The sequence below is a fragment of the Palaemon carinicauda genome, chromosome 18 (assembly GCF_036898095.1).
Source record: "Palaemon carinicauda isolate YSFRI2023 chromosome 18, ASM3689809v2, whole genome shotgun sequence".
NCBI lineage: Eukaryota > Metazoa > Arthropoda > Malacostraca > Decapoda > Palaemonidae > Palaemon > Palaemon carinicauda.
In genome coordinates this window covers 60,755,426-60,771,558 of record NC_090742.1, presented here as the reverse complement: position 1 = coordinate 60,771,558, position 16,133 = coordinate 60,755,426, and the positions used below count along the sequence as shown (strand labels likewise).

The 16,133-nt window shown below is 36.8% G+C and overlaps 1 protein-coding gene across 3 annotated transcripts in view; it reads right to left on the bottom strand.

Annotated features, from left to right (window-relative positions):
* Positions 1-322: 322 nt before the first annotated feature.
* Positions 323-16,133, bottom strand: part of l(1)G0289 (lethal (1) G0289) — a 60,764-nt gene continuing 44,953 nt past the window's right edge. For 2 of the 3 annotated variants that reach the window (XM_068392416.1, XM_068392418.1), the window contains 3 exons: positions 13,411-13,503; positions 8,907-9,043; positions 323-2,683 (listed from right to left, as the gene is read on the bottom strand). In XM_068392416.1, the coding sequence (XP_068248517.1) occupies positions 2,606-2,683; positions 8,907-9,043; positions 13,411-13,503 (308 nt within the window). In that variant the 3' untranslated portion in view covers positions 323-2,605. The remainder of the gene's footprint in view (positions 2,684-8,906; positions 9,044-13,410; positions 13,504-16,133) is intronic. The other variant, XM_068392417.1, reaches the window with a different exon arrangement.

The window sequence follows — 16,133 nt, the reverse complement described above, 5'->3', positions numbered from 1 at the left end:
ACAAGGGCTACCAAGTTATATATATCTGTTGATAATTGTTAATAGCATAATACGAAGAAAGCAAGTCACTTAAATGAACTGAATGAAATGATGTAATGTTAATGAAAAATTAGGTAACATAATCACCCACATAAATGTATCACATCAAAGACTTGCACTAAATGTGTAAAGACACACATTTACATAGCTTGTAAAAGTGACTTACAACAAACCTAACTAAATACATAGGTTCCCAAAATTATTAAGACATTTTGCGATACAATGTACCACACACACAAAAAAAAAAAAAAAAAAAAAAAAAAAAAAAAAAAAAAAAAAAAGAAAGACTTTCAAGTCTCAAGTTGAACACCTGTAATTTTAGAATGTAACAATTGCAATACTATATACACTATAGCTTAAAAGAAAAAAAACTCTTCAATGCAGGTTGATTGTCAAACCGGCAAAGTTTACTATTTATCAAAATTTCTAACTCGGACTTTCTCACATATAAAATTTAGTTCCCAAATTGACAAAAATGCGGAAAAACTCGCTGCTGTCTATAACGAGTTGATAAGAATGTAATGATGTTAAAACTCAATTTCAGCAACATTTGCACAGATCATGCTACCCTCGTGGCTAAACTGCCAGCATCCATTTAGATGGTCTGATAATTAAAACTTTCCTGTGCACTCTGCTTCGTTATAGGATATTTTCCAGAATTGAAAATGTGAAATTGTAACTATGCTTCAATCTGTACAATTACAATCACACTAAACTAAATCTTAAAAAATTGTTCACATTCTGAAACCGTTTCAAATGAAATACTATACTGCGCTTCGAAAACTAAAAGTCAACACGGAGTAATCATACTTTCAGTTTGACAATGATGTGATATATAAATGATTCATGTGAATCTGTATGCATGTGAATACTTTAATGAAATGGTAAGGGTGAATTAAACGTGCTTACACGCACAAATATACAATTAAATCATCTTATATATAAATACAGAACATATCTCGTCAAAATGAAGAACAAAAATATCTCAACCACACTTTTGGTGAAGATATGCAAGTTCTTTAATGGGAATTAACAATCCAAACCTTGAGATGAAACTTGAAAAATTCTACACAACTTAAATGATGGATACATATTTTGAGAAAATCACTTCTAAAACAAAATTTTGCTACAGTCTCTTCCATTATTATACTCTAATTAAACTGCAATATGCAACCACCATAAAATTCTCAAAATTCATAAGATAATACACTACTAAAGCCACATTCACCAAGTCCCCCTATCAAGCCTGTATCAATTAAATTCTTGAAAGAGAAAACTATGTGGCATTCAAGTTACATTATCATTAATTAATATTAATGCAAAAATATCAGCTAGCTTACAAGCAAGTTAAATGAAAATCATCAAAACAATCATGAGGTACAGAAAATAATATGGAAAATGTAGTGTAAATGGAAAAAAAATTAAAAAGCATTAAAAGTTAAAACTTAAAAGTTCTTAAACACAAATAAGAGTTTAAGAATGCCTCTTACAAAACAATTCAATCATTACCTTTTAAAATTGGAATCCCATTGTTCTTAAGAGTTTATAAAAATATAAAACTTTTAACATTGCATCAGATCTATACAATAAGATACATGCAAAAAAAAAGATTGTAAAACAAGAACTGTGTACGGCTAAGGTTTTTGGATGGAAAATTAAGGCACTTATGTTCGTCTATCACCCATATAAATTTTAAGTCGTATTCTTCTAAACATTGATAGATTTTCTCTGTCAGGACATCATAAGTCCAGATTTTAAAATGACGAAAGGTGCATGACTGAACCTCCGCTTTACAACAATGGAACCCATTATCCTTTACCTTTTTCCCCTTAAGAAGGCCTAAGTTATGTACTGTAAAATATATCACAAAGTAACAAAATATGTTATTATAATTATAATATGTATCTTCATTACATAACTAGAAATTTCAAGCACATACAGTACTTTGTTACATTAAAAACACGAGGTGATTATGAAAAATTAACAAAGGCAGAGATTGTGCCTTTTCACAGAAAATGTTGACCTTACCAAACTATAAAGTTCATTACTGTATGCACTGGAAGTTCATAACTTTATACAAGACCTAACAAGTTTCAAAATATTGCAAGTTTTGTAATCAAATAAAGTTAATGCTAATCCAGAATTTAATATTTACAATCAACAAGTCAAGGGACTATATAGATGCTTCACAATCATGTATGTGTCACGACACCGTATTTTACATGCAATACATTACCTATTGACATTACTTTACATTCAGGCATTTTCTATTGTTTACAAATCCCCTCTATGCAAATTTTTTTTAAATGAATAAATAGCAAAGGTACTTTACTGATGTGCTTCCCTATATAGAGATATATATGTATGATATACAACTATTCATTAATCTTCAATACCCAGAAAATGTATGGTAATAATATACAGAATTGATAAATTTTTCTTTACCAGATATACTGTATAGTATATCTTCATACTTAAGCTTCTTGTTATTTTTCCTGATAATCACTTACCCAAAAATAAGGCAAGGCGTCTGTAGAAAAAGTTTCCTATTTTCAACCGTGTATTCTCACATGTGTATACTATGTATTGAAGCAGCTGTGTAGCGTGCCTCACCTCTTTTCCAGGACCAGGTGCTTGGACGATACTGTAGATTTAGAGGAAATAAATTGGATTAATGCTTCATAATGATTTTATAATTCAATAGGAGCCCAATCTAACTTGGTTTTGTTGTTTGAAAAAGACTTTCCTATTACCAATCCAGTCCAATCCTCCACTATCTCCAACTGTTGTATATGCATTACAAAATCCATAAGGAAGACAAACAATACAGGTATCAGCATAGGAAAAATACAAAACTACTTTCAAATTTGACATTTGTTCCTACACAAATACAAACCGTTGTTCTTTACATAGGAGACTCGCCTATATGTGGATGGAAGTCCATTCAAGACACTGAAAACTTTGCCCTTGGATTGACAGATCCGAGCTTAAGGAAGGTTGTGATGTGTATTCTGACACCTCTTTAACCTGTTGGTTTGACAATACCAGAGAGGTTGACGACCCTTCCAATAAGGGTCAGAACCACTCTGTAACTCTATCTAGGCTATGTATAAACAATAGGTTTGTGGTTATAGACACAGAGTCATGAACAACTCAACTATCCCTCGCATACACTGAGATCAAGGCAACCTAGCTCCCCTCGCCAGGAGATTGGACACGCAAAATGGGGCTTACCTGTAGGCGATGGAGTCGGCTAGCAAGGCCTTGGATGCTGTACCCTGAGGGGGGGGGGGGGGGGATGAAGAAAAGGCCAGTCATGCCATTACGTTCATCCTGGGCTATTGAGTATTGTTGGAAAGAGCACCAGCCAGCCGTTGAAATACTACCGCTAGATATTTATTGGGTCCTTTGACTGGCCAGACTACTACATTGGATCCTTCTTCTGTTTACGGCTCATTTTCATTTTGCCTGCACGTACACCGAATAGTCTGGCCTATTCTTTACATATTCTCCTCTCATACACCTGACTCACTCAAGGGGTTAACCACAACAATGTAATTGTTCAGTGGTTACTTTCCTCTTGGTAAGGGTGGAAAAGACTTTATAGCTATGGTAAGTAGCTCTTCTAGGAGAAGGTCACTCCAAATTCAAACTATTGTTCTCTGGTTTTGGACAGTGCCATAGGCTGTGTACCACGGTCTTTCACTGTCTTGGGGTAGAGTTCTCTTGCTTGAGGGTACACTTGGGCACTATTCCATCTTATTTCTCTTCCTCTTGTTGTTTTAAAACTTTTTTTACTTTAAATATTAAATATTTATTTTACTTTAAATATTAAATATTTATTTTAATGCTGTTGCAGTTTTAAAAATATAATTATTAATTACTTTTCTGTAGCTTCCTTATTTCCTTTCCTCACTGGGCTATTTTCCCTGTTGTAACCCTTGGGCTTCTAGCATTCTGCTTTTCCAACTAGGGTAGCAGCTTAGCAAGTAATAATAATAATAATAATAATAAATAATAATAATAAATAATAATGATAATAATATTCTAACCTCTACCAACTGCTAATTATCTTGTAAATTTATCTGTAAGGGAGCTAAGGCAGTGAGACCACTTACACCACATAACCCAGAGAAAACATATCTAGGGACCTGAGCATCACGTCTTTCAGGTGGTGGGTGGTGAAGGTCGTTTGTTGTTTCCACGCGGCCGCTTTCAACAACTGCACCACAGAAAAGTTCCTTCTGAATGCTAAGGAAATGCCGATGACCATAACGCGTTGAGCTCTTGAGTTGTCTTCGCTGTTGACTAGACGAAGGATTAATGGCAGGGCCAATGACCTGCCTAATCCAGGAGGAAACAGTGGTTTTGACTATCCTTCTCTTGCCCCTGCCTGTGTTGACAAGTAGAAGCTTGTGTAGGTGACCTCCTCTGATACACTTGAGATAGAGCTGTAGCTATCTCAAAGGACGTACAGTAGTAACAGTTGATCAGTATCATTGGTTACCTCCCGTAGACTCGCAATCTGGAAAGGCCCAAACTTAAATTTTTGCTTACAGTACAGTACAGCCAGATTTTCAGTCTTAACAATAAAAACAGGTACAAAACTGAGCGTAACCTGCTCTCATACGCTTGAATGACCGTTGTCGTAGGAGAGACCGTGCAACTCGCTGACCCTCTTTGCAGAGGCCCAGACAAGGAGAAAGACCATTTCAAGGGTCAAGTCACAGTTTGACACTTGAGTCAACAGTTCGTAATCCTTTCAGGGAACATAAGACTAACTACATTCCAAGGAAGGGGTCTTTCTTCTGATGCTAAGATAACTCAAATCTCCATATTATGAACATAAATAATTTTGCAAAGAGGAAACATCATCCCCTTTTCATTCTAAAGTTCTGGTTTAAAGCTGAGTGATAGCCTTTCACTGCTGAGACTGATCAGAGTTTTTCCCTTCGGAGATACAACAAAAATTCTGCAATTAGGGGTATAGTGGCCCACTTTGCCTGATAGAGCACCTCCTGAGGTATCCAGATATCCGTTTCGCCACTGGTTGCATAGACCCTCTGAGTGAGGAAATGCTTGATAACTTCCAGTTTTGAAGTCTTAGGGATATGACTGCCCTGCCATAGATCTTTGCATGAGGTAGACTTAAAAGGTCTCTAAGGGGGTAGCTCCCTTGGGACCCCTGTTAGCAGCAGCAGCAGCAGTGTCCAGTTACCACTGAATGTTTGCCATAGCAGACCTAATAGCGTCATCAATAGATTGGAAGATGATTTGCCCTTGTTGAAGAGCCTTGGGATCAGGCAGAACAGGTGAAACATGTAGATGTACGTCTAGGTTGTCACAAGGATGTTGGAATACATCCAAGAATGCTGCCTGCAGAACCGGTACTAGAGAGCAGTACATCAACAGTTTGCGATTCAGAGACGTAGCAGTGATCGCCACAAAGTCAGATTTTGGTTGCTATCCAAGTACCCGAAGACCATTCAGATGCAACTATCAGAGTTCTCCTGCTCAGATTGTATGCCAAGACGTCCTTTCTACCCGCAATGAACCAGGCTGTAAGGGAGATCTGTTTGTCTTCTGTCCATTGCAGAATCTTCTCGACAGCTACATGGCAGAGCTGCTGTGAAAAGGTGCCTCCTTATTTGTTCAAGTATGTCACTACAGTCGTAATGTCACTCATCAATCCTACCAAGTGATCTAAATATTGTAGGGCTAGTAAGGTTGCCTTACACTCTAGGAGGTTTATGTGGAATTGCCGAACGGAATCGGGCCAATGACCGGAGCCATGTGCTGTTGCATGCGAGCCCCAATCCTTCTCTTGATGCATCTGTGAAGACTGTCAAATCTGGAGGAGGAGAAAGAAGATCTACCCCTTAAAGAAGGTTGGAGTCTTGCATCCATCAACTTTTTAAGTCTTTCTTTTACTATAATCCTACTGGAATGAACACTTCCAGAGGATCACTGCTTTGAGACCATAAGATCTTTAGCAGCCAGTGAAGTGACAAAGCGTTTCAAGAGGCATTGTCACCAGCGGGCTGGTAGAGAGCCTCTCACGAGAGAGGGTGAAGCCACTTCCTTGAACCTTCTGATTCTGCTTTAAGATGAAAACAGCTTCCCTAATCAGGTGTTTGTTTGCATTTCTAGATATATCAGGTCTTGTTTGGGCTTCAGCAATGACTTCTGGAAGTTTACCATGACCCACAAATTGTAGCAAAACTTGAGAAGCAAGCCTCGGTGTAAGAGAAGGGTCTCCACCGAGTATGCCAGAATCAGTCAGTCTTCCAAATAACGGAGTAGACGAACGCCGTTGGTGTGGGTTCAGGCTAAAACGAGTAAACAACCTTATAAACACTTGTGATGCTGTCGCATGCCGAAGAATAGCACTCAACACTGGTACACCCTGTCGTGCAGTCAAAATATTAGATACTTTCTTTATCCTTGATGTTTCAGGATCTGGAAGTACAGTACGTATCTTTCAGGTTCAACGTGACCATGATGTCCCCCTATCTGACCTTGGCTGTGGACTCCACCCTCCAGACACTTTTACAAGAAAGAGAGTGACCTTCTATAACATGGTCTGGACTTCCGTCTGAAAGGTAATGTCCTCCGCTGATCCCTTCGCAAAGGACAACGATCTCGTAACAGGAAGAGCTGATGAACAAGATGACGTAACCCAATCCTGCCACCTGCGTCTCAGGCATCACCACCAATGGAAATGCCGGGGAAGGATGTCCTCATCTAGCAGGTCTCCCTACCCTGACAATGTTATTCTTCCCGGCATTCAATTACCTAGATAGGTTTCTGGAATTCTTATGCGCTTATTGCTGTGCAGGAGGAGCTTTTGGCATAACTGGTGCTGAAGAGTAAGTCTGGGATATTATTGCCTCGAATAAGTGTCATGATTCGCTTTTCTCCATTTCTCCACAGCAGCCTTGAAGTCTTCAATAGTGAATAAAGACAGGCTGGATAGGGGGAGTTACTGAGCTGGAGGATCTTTCTCTTCAGTATTTGTCTGCGGAACTTGGAAAGGATGGCATCTCTGCTCTTCAAGACCAGTTGTCTCACTGGTTGGCAGTATTATGGGCTAAGAACTATCTCCCTGGCTACAGACAACACAATGTTCTTATAGATCTGACCCGGGTCTGATAAGTCTTCTGCGTTAGCCAGATAGTACATCCAAGAAGAGGCTTGAAGGGTCGCCTTCACCAACTTCTCTATGTTCAAGGTATCAGAAGCTGAAAACACTACCAGTTGTGCCTCTAGCTACTCTGCTGACAAGCCCTGGGAAAAGACCATCACTGCCGTGTCTAAAGGCAGGGGAGAATTTTTGTCCTTAAGGATGCCATAATATTTCCTCTGCCTCACAAATTGGGGAGGAAATAGCCTAGACAAGTTTTTCTCACAGATTACCCTTTTTTATAGATACAGCCACTAATTTGGACCAAGGAAGCTCTAATCCTAACTTCTTGGGCCTAGGGTTTTTGTTCCCCCAATTCCATTGACTATCCAGATCCAGGACAGGACAGTAATTGAAGGATGGAGTTTGACTCGCCCTGCTCGGTGATCAGAGCCTTAGGGCTGGCTGGTGCTGACAATGCACCTGCCAAACAACTCTTATCATAATAATCACGTTCTAAATCTACCTCCCAAACCAGACCCAGCTGAACCTGGGGTGGGGAAAAGTTGTTATCGGGTACCTCAGTAGGGGAACGAGGCCTAGGAGGAGCCTCCTGAGTTATAGGGGCCGACATAGTAGCGACTGTAGAACAGGGTCGTCAACAACTTTTCTAGATTAAGTCGTACCCTTCTGGGACTTGCCTGCGAAGGAGGCTTACATACTGCTGGCCTTCTTCTGAGGAGCCTCTTGCGATTGAGAAGTCTCTAGAGACTGCAAAGTCTGCAAGGGCTCTGTGGAGGCAACAGAGTCCTGGGGGCAGAATGGAAGAGGCAAGTGTAGTAGTCTCAATGGGCAACAGCCTATGAGACTCGACAATCCAGATCTCAATCCCCTACTGGTTCTAGGGAGAAGCGTGTCTCCAGAGGCAGAATATCTATATGGGAGCTGATGTCACCAGCCCCCAAAATCACTTGGGGGGAGGGGGTCGGTCCTCCTGCTCTGACACCTGGGGTCAGAGGGAGCCATAAAAGTTCCCTGGAGACACTATTGTCATCAAAGGATTAGCGACCAGATCAGGATGAACTGACGAAGCCGTAGTCTTTACAGGAACAGCGGAGATGGACACGGCTGGTTTCACAATCTCCTGAATTCATAGGGAATCAGGATTCCAAGAAAGTGCAGCAGACTGAGTAGATACGGTTGTTCCTGTGCATGTGTAACGCCTGTGCGAGATATCATCTAGCATCAAAGTGATCACTGGCAACGAACGAGTCGTGGTAACTTAAGAGTCTGTGCACTCACCAGAGGTTTGTGCTTGGTAATCTCACAATGCTAATACTATTACATAATCACAAAATAACACTCAATCTCATTGATACTTTTTCCGTGAAATTGACGAAAATAAAAAAAAAAAAAAATTAAGGTTTTGGTGTAATCAAGCTCAGGTTATTGCTACTAACCACCAGATTGTCAATTCCGTACTCGAGACCTAAGCCTATTGTAAAAAAAAAAGAATACTGAAAATTTTTAGCTTTACGTTAAACATCGATATAAAACCAAGCTTTGAGAGAAATGCATCATGAACATCAAGGAAGTTTCATAAAAATATTTTTCTATTAAAGAATAACTACAGTGCCTAGAAATAATTGACTTATAGTTGTAAGCAGTAAAAACGTTAAGGTGAAGAGAGATTTCATGGTACTTCAGGCCAGTAAACAAATATAAATACTGTGATAGTACTTACCCTAATGAGGATCTGTCCTGAGGTTGAATGTGGATAGAAATAGGCATAGGCAACCCATCCACCAACACCTAAAACTAGCCCAAGTAGGAATATCATTGCCACTACTCCTCCAACACTACTCTGACCCTCATCAGCAACTGAAATAAGACAGGATTTCATTAAACAATGAAAACAAATAACCAAATGGACACAAGTCCAACATAAAAATAATTAAACTTTATATATCATTCATCTACTAGCTTTATAAATATGCACTCAAAAACCCCAAAAATTATATAAATAGGGTTTGAACAGGATTCCACACCAATCGAATAAAACATTGAACTTTCATAAATTTGTCAAATATCTGTAAAGGAGGCAGAATTTTCAAAGCATGTTGAATTAACTACAATAGTGTAATTCAAGCATACAGTATTTTAATGCAGTAGATGCATACAAATCATATTCCTTTCACATATATACAGTATTTATTTCTTTTGCTATTGAGGCTAAGGGGATTGGCAACCCAGTATCTATGGACTGGGCCAAGCATATAAAGAAAAAAAAATATAAAATAGAAATATTCTTAACCCTTTTACCCCCAAAGGACGTACTGATATGTTTCACAAAAGCCATCCCTTTATCCCCATGGACGTACCAGTACGTCCTTGCAAAAAAATGCTATGAAATTTTCTTTTTTTTTTTATACATTTTTGATAATTTTTTGAGGAAATAAAGGCATTTTCCAAGAGAATGAGACCAACCTGACCTCTCTATGACTAATATTAAGGCTGTTAGAGCAATTTAAAAAATATATATACTGCAAAATGTGCTGGGAAAAAATAACCCCCTGGGGGTTAAGGGTTGAAAATTTCCAAATAGCCTGGGGGTAAAAGGGTTAATTAACCCAAATAAAAATGAAAGACCTGCCTATTTTTCCCCATCAGGGAGATTCAACAGTACTAATTATTACATGTTTTTTGCAACAACCGAGAAATAAAAATACCGAAACAAAATCACAGTTGAGCGAGGGTTGTTCTTAATACTTTTCAGAACTTCTCTGTAATTAGTGTGGAATCAATTAGTGTGTCAGCTAAGTAATACAAGCAGTTGTAACACCAGTTACAAAAAAACCGTAACATTTACGAAAACAGGTCAACACATTTGTCAAGATAAGGCTGCAATTTAGCTTCATATGTTTGTCATGAAATCATTTTCTTAAATAGTGAATATTATTAGTTCATACTTGTTGAATTTATAAAAATTACACGAAAAAAAAAAATACAATATTCAAGTATTCACATGAACATCCCTGCAATTTGTTTTTAGCATGACTAGACAACAAAAGCATTTTATCTACAAGAAAAGCTATATAAAATACACAATGCATAATTAACGGTCATATTGCAAAGAGCAGTAGGCAGTAAAAAAAAATATCTAGTCCACTTTGATGACATTCTAGAATAATACACAGAGGGCATCATATTTTATGTACATGCATACTTGTCTCTGATAACACTGTATCTTGACCTTATTGAGATTTACTGCCTCTTACACATACGTTACATTTATAAAGCTGTACCACCGTACAACAAATGTTTCCTTAGACCACACCAAAGCACGATTACATTCTCCTTCATTAACACTTACAAGTAACACGTCCACATTTGCATGAATAAGTTGGAGCAATCTAATGCTTCAAAAAACGATTTTCCCAGCAGTAATTTCCCTTCATGACAAATGAAAAGCTAGTGGTAACCTAATAACCAAAATATTTAATAAGAAAAAAAAAATAATTTTAATTCTATGAACTCTAGAACTACATATGACTGTTCAGTACAGGGTATAAGCTATTATCATATTAAATTCTGTAGTCCAGAATAGCCCAATGTTAATAAGATTGCATAAGAATTCCTGCTAGCTTACAAGGGCCGAACTTCCTTCCTTTGAGCTACACTACAAAACCGCTAAACAATCTAATTGCATCACAATCAACTAGTCCTGTAAAAGCATAATTATACTCCACTGTATGCTAAAAAGACAAGTTCCTTGAAAATAAAACTGGTAAATTTACACTTTAAAATATCCATAATTAGGTTAGTTTATTTTTACAAGCTCCTAATAAGCTGTCGTTCAGAGCACACAAAAAATACCTCCCAAACTCCCTTTCATAACACAAATTTTTATGCATCTAAGTTATGTCCAGAGACTTGACAGACATCGGCAGGAAAATTTGACGAATGACCAACGTTTATCATAAAATGCCATTTTTATAAAACAGTATTAAATTAATTCAATGGCTTTTTATCTTCACAATAATATACTTAAACAAAACCCTTACAATCAACAAAACAATCCACATACGATCAGACACTGAAAAAGCTACGCAGGATAAATTGAGGAACTAGTCCTCCCATTCCATGAAAATGTTTGGGCCATTTACCAACTGGTTTTGATAGATTATATTGTATTAATAAGAGAAAACATAAGACTAGTTGTAGAACTCAAAAAAAAATCTGGTGGAAAGTGAGAAAAAGTATTGCTCTTTCTCCACACTAAATTTCTCAACTAGTGGTTGGCAAGTATTTTGATGTTTTAAAGAATCTCTTGTCAACCGTATTTGAGAAAATCTACATGCAAAACAGAATGGACACAAGGATAGGCTCAATAACTAATTGTTGTCTATTCAGTACAAAAAGACATTTAAATCTGGGTTAGTTAATAATAGGAAACTGACTAATTATGAAAAAAAATATAATGAAAAAACTACCTATTTTAAAGGCTGATTCAACTCCCACATATAAGTCTGAAGTATTGTCTATCTTTTTTGGAGGATACAGCTTGAATCAAATCTTTGAAGAAATTAAAGTTACACAGGAGACAAAAATTACTGGGAAAGGAGGAAAGCCAGGGATAATTCATACAGGACAGGAATATAGCATCACAGAACATCAACTGTAGTTCTGCAAGTATAGGTTTGTAGTCAAAATGAAAATCAGGAAGTGTGGGTACAAGAACCTTCAAATAGAATCTTACTAAAGATCTTTAAGAAAAAGAGAAACCGATAGATTTTCCCTCCTCAGGAAATAGAGAACAAACACCAAAAAGGTATAAAATTGATGGTTTTAATTGCGTACTGCCTTGTGGAAGTGCAATCTGAACTTCTTGTATTCGTGTGTATTGAGCAAGTTATTAGAGTACAGTACTGAAGTAAGGACGAGCAATTGAAAGTTGTCAAGACTAACCTTGAAGTGCTAGTTTCTCTACAAGCTCCTTACAGAATGGTGTTACATTACATAGCAATGATAACTCATTCCAACTATTTGTTTATCACATTTACTGTGCTAAATAAAATTGAGTTTATATCATTTGTTAAAACAATGATTACTTTTCCGATGCACATTTTGAAATAAAAGCGAAGGAAAAGTATACATTAGAAATAAGACCTGCCATGGTGTATTAACAAAATTTACTTGCAATGAAATTTCTTGAAGGTTTAGTGAAAAATGAACTGAGAAGCTTTCATATAAAGTATTTAGTCCTTTCAAGAAACAAATGAAAGTAGACTAACAATGAAGACTGATTAACAACAAAATGACTACCTTCCAAAACCATGCCTAATTTTCAACAGCCCAAAAATAATTTGTATAAATTTGGCCCATATAAAATTATGAAGGATGTTCACTTTTCAAGTAAACTATTATCCAAAAAGGTTCTTTGGTACGCAGCTTATGTAAATTACTTGTGTAATTATTCTAATAACCAAAAATTAAAAACTAGTAATTCTCAAGTAAACTTTAAATCCATCTTTCAATGGTACTCTAACAATTACAAGATATTTACTGGAAATGAAAACAAGGGTACCAAAGATCAAAGCATTTCAATTCAGTGGTTTCGTTAAACTAACCAATACTAAAAATAATCAAGATCAAAATCCAAAACATATAAACCTTGGATAACTATCCATTTTACAGGTCTGGAAAAAGAATGATTGATCAATAACCTCAATGGATGATGATTGCATACAGACATGAAATTCAACAAACACTTCTTTACATCTAGGAGTTTTACTTTTCTTTGCTACAGTACTAAAGTACCGTTACACTTAGAACTAATATAGTGCCATGCCTTTGATGCCACATTTGAGCTACCAAAAAAAAAGGTGACTTTAAAACATTCACAGATGCACATTATATCCAGCGAGTCATCTTCAATGGTTGGGCGAGCTTAAAAAGAAATTGGGTTAAATCTTATATTTTAGTTCCTCTCTAATCATTCCGTGGTAAAAAATTATTTTCTCACTAACAAAATATATTAGAAAATAGTGTTTCTACAATAAAATAAACTTCTGGTAAGCTGTGAAAAAAACATGCTATTTGTTATGAAATGAAAATTACTAAAACCATTTCAGAATCCATATATACAAACATACATACATGCAAAAATGGGGTAATTGAAAAAGGGACAAGCAATCAAGGCAAGACAAGCTGGTGCAAGTAATACATCTGCATGCACCAAACTCTACCTCTCCCAGATGTGTGAGCTAGTGTTTCAGGCTCGCCATCAGTAACTATCCCTTCTTTGTATTCCGAAGCATCCAAGCCTGAGGAACCAGGAGCTGGTTGGGTTTTGGAAATTGGGGATAAAAAAGAAGGTAAATCAGTGTCCAAGGAATTTAGTGGTGCATTATTCTGAGTATCATTTGGATTTGCTAAGTGGGGATCAACACTATTAGGGACAACAGGAGTCAAGTTGGGAGGCAAGGAAGTACTGTTTGGGGAAGAAGAAATGTTGCTGCTTTTACTGCTCTTGTTGCTGCTGCTGCTGCTTCTGTCACTGGTGCTTCTGTCAGTAGCAGAAGATATACCTGAGCCTGTGAGGAGAAAGACAGCCAGTTCCTAACTTTAATTTCAAGCCATTTCTCCAGTCTACCTGATAACATTAAAACAAAGTTACAAGACAAGAGAGATTTTACCTTATTGATATTTTCCGTTTTGTCTTTATGAAAAACCATTATCCTGACATTCACAGAAAAGACAGAGAAGCTACAGTTGATACATTTTCAAAAAGCTTCGACATCAACATTTCTTCCATTTGCTAAACATAAATCCCTACTTGCCATTCTACCAAGTTTATTTAAAGCTTTTTCAACTAATCTTTGATCCAAGATGTAACCAGCAACAAGAAAAGATTTACCTTCAATATGTCAAGACAGTATAAAGTAGGCTGCAAATTTTCACATTCTGCAGTTCAAATTTGACTAGCGCATCATTTTAACAGACATTATCTATCTCGCCATAAAACAGCAGTACAGTACAATATCATCACACGCAACTAGAAAGAATGCTATCCAATCTCTACATTTTGCTTCTTCCTTGCATCTTTTTATTTTTTTTTATTCACTATTGAATCTGATCTGTTAAAATAAAGCTAGGCTCCTTCCCTAAGACTACCCATCACTACCACCTACAAGAATTTCATAAATTTAAAACATGAAAAAGCCTTATTGAAAAATGAGAAAATTAGTGCCACATAAAAATTATTTGTACAACAATCGAGTTGTATGTTCTTGCGCCTAAAATACTATCCACGATCAACATTTTCGTATCTGAGGCTAATCTTTGGACAATAATTACCCCATTTCTATCCTGGATTAGTATCTTCATTCACTTAAGCAAACGATAAGTGCCTGGCCTTGTCTAAGAGCCTCACTTACACATGCAGGTGAACAACAGGTTTTGAATTTAATCTTCTCTCTCTCCTTCCTAAATCCTCCTTTGCTAAACAAATAAACAAGAGACCCAAAATTATGCAATTCTGCTGTAAATAAACCGTATTTCCTCTACAATATATCTAAAAACCACAGAACAACTACATCTCCAGGATCTTCAGTGATTACTGTTTACAAGTGAATTTTGATGTTAATGCAGCATTTGGCTAGCATGTACTTGATTTCTTGGGACTTGAGACCCTTTTTATTTCTTGTCTAATGAATGCAATTCACATAGTGTATTTTATCTAAAGTGAATTTTGGTGTCAGAAGAGTATCATACAAAAATGCCTAGAATTTGATAATGACCGCTCCAAAATTTTTTTAGTCTTAAGAGATTTCTCTGTTAAATTTTATACCTGGTGAAAAATACTTTAAAACCAGACAGAAAGAATTCATCGAGACATTTTGGAGGATTCTCAAAGCAGGATATCATGAAAACAATTATATCCACATGCAAAGTTGAATACCCACAGTAGCAAAGTTTGCCTTGAGTGCTCAAACATTATTCTAGCAATCCCTAGCTCTATGAACACAAAATAAATCTGCAAATACTAACGATACAAAAGTACTTCTATATAATTCACAAAAACATTCCACACTGAGGAGCATTTAGTGCTATATGCATCACACTTTAGATGACTATTCATGTTCTTTCCTCTGTCCCTAAGTTCCACTGTATTTTCTGTTTTTTAATTTTCTTTGATTCCCTCTGTTCTCTTTCAACTTTCAAATTCGAACCTTGCCTTACTCTATTCTCAAATCTCATTTAAAAACAAAACATCTGGACAAAGTCTATTAAAAGAAAAAAAAAAATTGTTATTCAGTAGTCTCATTAAAATCACAAATTTTTATAGTAATTTGTATTTTTCTTACCTATGTATGTATACAAACATGAGTGCCCTTTAATAGGAGTATGCTTTTAGCGAAGCTGGATACAGAAGTTAAAACTCATAAAGAGGTGGCAGTAATTACCTGGAAGGTGGCGGGCCACTGAACTCGCACTTTGACCTAGTGGAAAAATTATACCAACTATTCGCCCTTTAATAGGAGACCTATCTTTAGGAGGGAGGGAGTCCCTATAACCAAATTTGGTCATGTACAGGAGTGAAAGTGCCAACTCCTGTCAACTTTCTAATGACCTAGGGAGATGATGTATGTATTAGGATGGTATTACGGGGGACTGGTACACTTAAGTAAGAACACACATCCGTATGGCAGATGTGTTGTCTGTATGTACTGTATGGTCATTTATGAGAAATGTATTTCCATAGATTTCAAAAGATTCTATATAACATTTATGTAAAGAAAAACTGCCCTATTATGCAGCTTACCTGGCTCTAGTGTCCGGTCCAGCAAATAAAAGAATGACTGTTGCTAACCAAGAAAGGTTTTACCTCTCATTCAAGAACCTTGTGACCCCCATCTCGGACAAGATGTTTCTTGTTCCATTAAGGAGCTAGCTTTGCCACAAGATC